The 3828-nt window shown below is 48.1% G+C and overlaps 1 protein-coding gene across 1 annotated transcript; it reads right to left on the reverse strand.

The window, feature by feature from the left end:
* Nucleotides 1–273: 273 nt before the first annotated feature.
* LOC131239114 (uncharacterized) lies at nucleotides 274–1299 on the reverse strand. The gene has a single exon (XM_058236672.1). It carries the CDS (start codon nucleotides 1297–1299, stop codon nucleotides 274–276), a length of 1026 nt encoding a protein of 341 aa, XP_058092655.1.
* Between the last annotated feature and the right edge of the window lie 2529 nt (nucleotides 1300–3828).

Here is a 3828-nt window from a genome sequence, read left to right on the forward strand (position 1 = left end):
CGTCTGAAAGATGTACATCTTCCCCATTGTTATAAAATCTTTAGTGGCTTTGTTCCACCTTTTTCCCAAAAAAAATGAACATTTAACCCAAGGTGGGTCTTTTTTTTAAAAAAAAACATAGAAATCAACCTTTTATTGAATGTCAAAAAGGAGCTATACAAGCCTTCGGGCAGGCTCCAACAAAAAGCAACGGAGCCCACCTATCATATGCTAGACTACACACTGGACAAACAACTGACGGAAGCAGAGCACTCTAAATGGGGACTGAAAAGCTCAAGCTCTGAGATTCTCTAAACCTGCCTTATCAAGGACCAGAGAGCCCCTGATATGCCTTGGTAGGTCCCAAGAAAGGCGAAAGAAGGAGTTAGAGCAGCCTTCACTAGCCGCTCTTGCAAGCGCATCCGCCACAACGTTTCCCTCGCGCAATATGTGGTTGAAAGAGATGTTAAGGGGTCGGTTAAACTGGTGGATAGCCCCCATTCTGTACCAAATATTCCAAAGGCAATGCCCAGAGGGGGCGGCAACAATGTCCATAACTATCTTCGAATCAGATTCTACTTCAACGTTAGAGTAACCCAATTTACTGCAAAGAATGATGCCATCAACCATCACCTGGGCCTCCGTAATCGTGTTCGTTGCATTTCCATAATATCTATGAAATGCAAAAAGAAATCGGCCATGAGAGTCCCTGCAGACTCCCCCACCACCACTCTCACCTTGGTTCCCTCGAGACGAGCCGTCAACGTTCAAATTGACCCACCCCGAGCATGGTCTTCTCCAGATTACTAGCTGAGGACGAGCAAGCGACACGGCTGGACCGGGACCAAGGAGAAGGGATGCCGAGTCAGAGGCAACAGAGAGGGAGGAAGAAACGTTGGCTGGCAGAGGACTGCCCAATTCCTGTAGCCACGAGGAGACCCGGGCGATGATCCGATGATCGGACATTCTAATACTGTCGAAGCGGGCGGCGTTCCGGCTGAGGCATAATTTCCAGCAAATTAGCGTGGGAGTCATACCAAGAAAAAGCTTCAGGCAGGGCGAGAGGGAAGCCCTTGAGGCCCAAAACATGATGCATTTATGAATGGTGTGAGAGGAGATGAGGGGAACATCGAAGATGCGATGGAAGTGGGCCCAAATCGTGTTAGCTGTGGACCCCAAGCAAAACAGATGGTCCGAATTCTCTTCATGGTAAACAGGGAGACTAATGTTAGGATTGACGTCTGCTGCCTGGAGAGCTGAAATAGGAGGAGAGTGCGGAGAAGCAGAGGCTTGTTGCAGAGGATGAGAGCTCAATGGCATGTGATGCGCAGGCACATCAACGCTAGGGGTGGCCTGCCCGCCTGGACTGACTTGAACTGAAGTCAGTTGATGTGTAGGGGGCGATCTCCGAGTACACGTAAAATTTCAGCCCCTGGATCACTGTGGAAGTGGCCCAATGGACAGATCAGCCCTTTAATCATTCTGTGGGGCCCACCTGATTGCTGGATACACCTCATCTTCGATCTCAACGCCTTAAATCATACAAAAAACCAGATGGACGGTGCAGATTCCTCGAAAAATTCATACGTGGACCCCATATGAGATGAGTGTGCATGGTGTACATGTGCACTGGCCGTACACAGCAACTCAAAACCCGGTCAAACGGTCCATTGACCGAGCTCTCCCTCTCCAAACCGACTTCATTCTTGCGGCGGAAGCAGAGGCTGCGGGTGAATTTTGTGGCCCACCACCATGATGCAATGAGCTGATCCGGACCGTCCATGAGATTCGTAGGGCCCCTGCCACTAACGCCTAGGTGGCCTTTTTCCACCATGCAAGCAGATACACGATCCCAGCCGGACAAACGCAAGATGAACGGTGTAACGCCAAGTCTTGTGGGCCGCAGCAAAATCAAACCGTTCTCGTCCGTCCGCAACATTTTTTCGATGTGATTCGAATGGACGGAGTGGATTTTCGACTCGGCCTCAATAAATGGGCCACCGCATGAACAGCGACGACTTGCGGCGACTCTGTTCGCAACGTGAAGCTGCGGTCGTCTCTGGTGGGCCACCATCAGCGAACCTCACGTTGATCCAAGCCGTTCGGATGGAGCAGGAGCGGAAACCGACCGTGCAGGGGAGTTTTCTCGAAGAAATCCGGGGTAAACATCACCGAATACGTCTTTCTTCCGGCTGCGAAATCTTTGCTGCGTAGGCTCTTTCTGCGTAAACAGGGAGTCTGGCTCCGTTGCAAACTGGCTGCGGAAGGACTGTTGAAGCAAGCTATTTCTGGTAGGACTCCACAGCACCAGGGGGGGCTGGCCATCTTTAAAAAGAAATAAAGGGGAGGCAGCGTGAAGGGAGGCAGCGTGAAGGGAGGCAGCGTGCAAGGGAGGCAGCGGGTTCAGCTGCTGTTGCACGTAGTTGGAGTTGGAGGGTTGAAGGAGTGGTTGCTGCCGAGCCGTGGAGCAGAGGGAGAGAACGTGAGAAGAAAAAAAAATAGAAAAGGAAGAAGAAAAAGCGAAAGGATTGAAGGGAGAGTGAAGGTTTGCTTATGTTTTCTTTCGTTTCCTTTTATTTCTTTCCTTCTTGTTCTTTTCTTTCTCTTTTTATTATTTTTTATTTGTCTTGGGTTTAGGCCAATCATGAGTGGCTAAAACCTCTTAGCTAGGGCTAAGAGGTGAAGCCTGTAGCGAGATGGGAGAGTTTATTCTATGCATTTAATTTAAAATTTCTGAACTCAATTTGATTTTTAAAGTTGATAATTCAAGGAATATTTTCTCAGTATTTAATGGTCTGTTGTGACTAAAATTACAATGGATTTGCAATGGCTTTGAATATTTCTCTTTCTCTTTTAATATTTATGACGTCAGGAGGCCCTGTTGTTCACCATCGTCTCCTGGGCATGGTAGGATGACAGTATCCTTCCTGATCTTCATACATTGACGATTGGTTGGTAATTAGCTTAATCCTGTTGTTTACTTTGTCTCCTGGGCATGGTTAGATGATGGAATCCATTCTAATTCATACACCTTTCATCTCTTAAAACCTATATCAATGGCAGTTCAGTAAATTTTCATAATTTGTGATCCTGGCATACAATCTCCCTGATCTCTACAAGTGGAGCCTCTGAATCCCTAGTTCCCTTCCTCTGAATTCCTTAAAGTTTTAAATAATTATTCCACAATTATTTCCTAAATTCTATTTGGTTTAGATCACATCTTAGTCTAGTTCTAGTTCTACTTGGTTTCAGATAACGTACAGGTATCAGTCCCTATGGATTCGACCTCGGTCTTACCGAGTTTATTACTACATCACAACCCTGCACTTGGGGTGTGAACAGTAGCCACGAGGAGACCCGGACGATGATCCGATGATCGGACATTCTAATACTGTCGAAGCGGGCGGCGTTCCGGCTGAGGCATAATTTCCAGCAAATTAGCGGGGGAGTCATACCAAGAAAAAGCTTCAGGCAGGGCGAGAGGGAAGCCCTTGAGGCCCAAAACATGATGCATTTATGAATGGTGTGAGAGGGGATGAGGGGAACATCGAAGATGCGATGGAAGTGGGCCCAAATCGTGTTAGCTGTGGACCCCAAGCAAAACAGATGGTCCGAATTCTCTTCATGGTAAACGGGGAGACTAATGTTAGGATTGACGTCTGCTGCCTGGAGAGCTGAAATAGGAGGAGAGTGCGGAGAAGCAGAGGCTTGTTGCAGAGGATGAGAGCTCAATGACATGTGATGCGCAGGCACATCAACGCTAGGGGTGGCCTGCCCGCCTGGACTGACTTGAACTGAAGTCAGTTGATGTGTAGGGGGCGATCTCCGATCACCCTGTTGATGAATGAG

Source organism: Magnolia sinica, chromosome 3 (genome assembly GCF_029962835.1).
Source record: "Magnolia sinica isolate HGM2019 chromosome 3, MsV1, whole genome shotgun sequence".
Classification (NCBI taxonomy): domain Eukaryota; kingdom Viridiplantae; phylum Streptophyta; class Magnoliopsida; order Magnoliales; family Magnoliaceae; genus Magnolia; species Magnolia sinica.

Coding starts and splice junctions, on each gene's coding strand:
- LOC131239114 (XM_058236672.1), bottom strand. CDS start 1,299: ATGCCATTGAGCTCTCATCCTCTGCAACAAGCCTCTGCTTCTCCGCAC.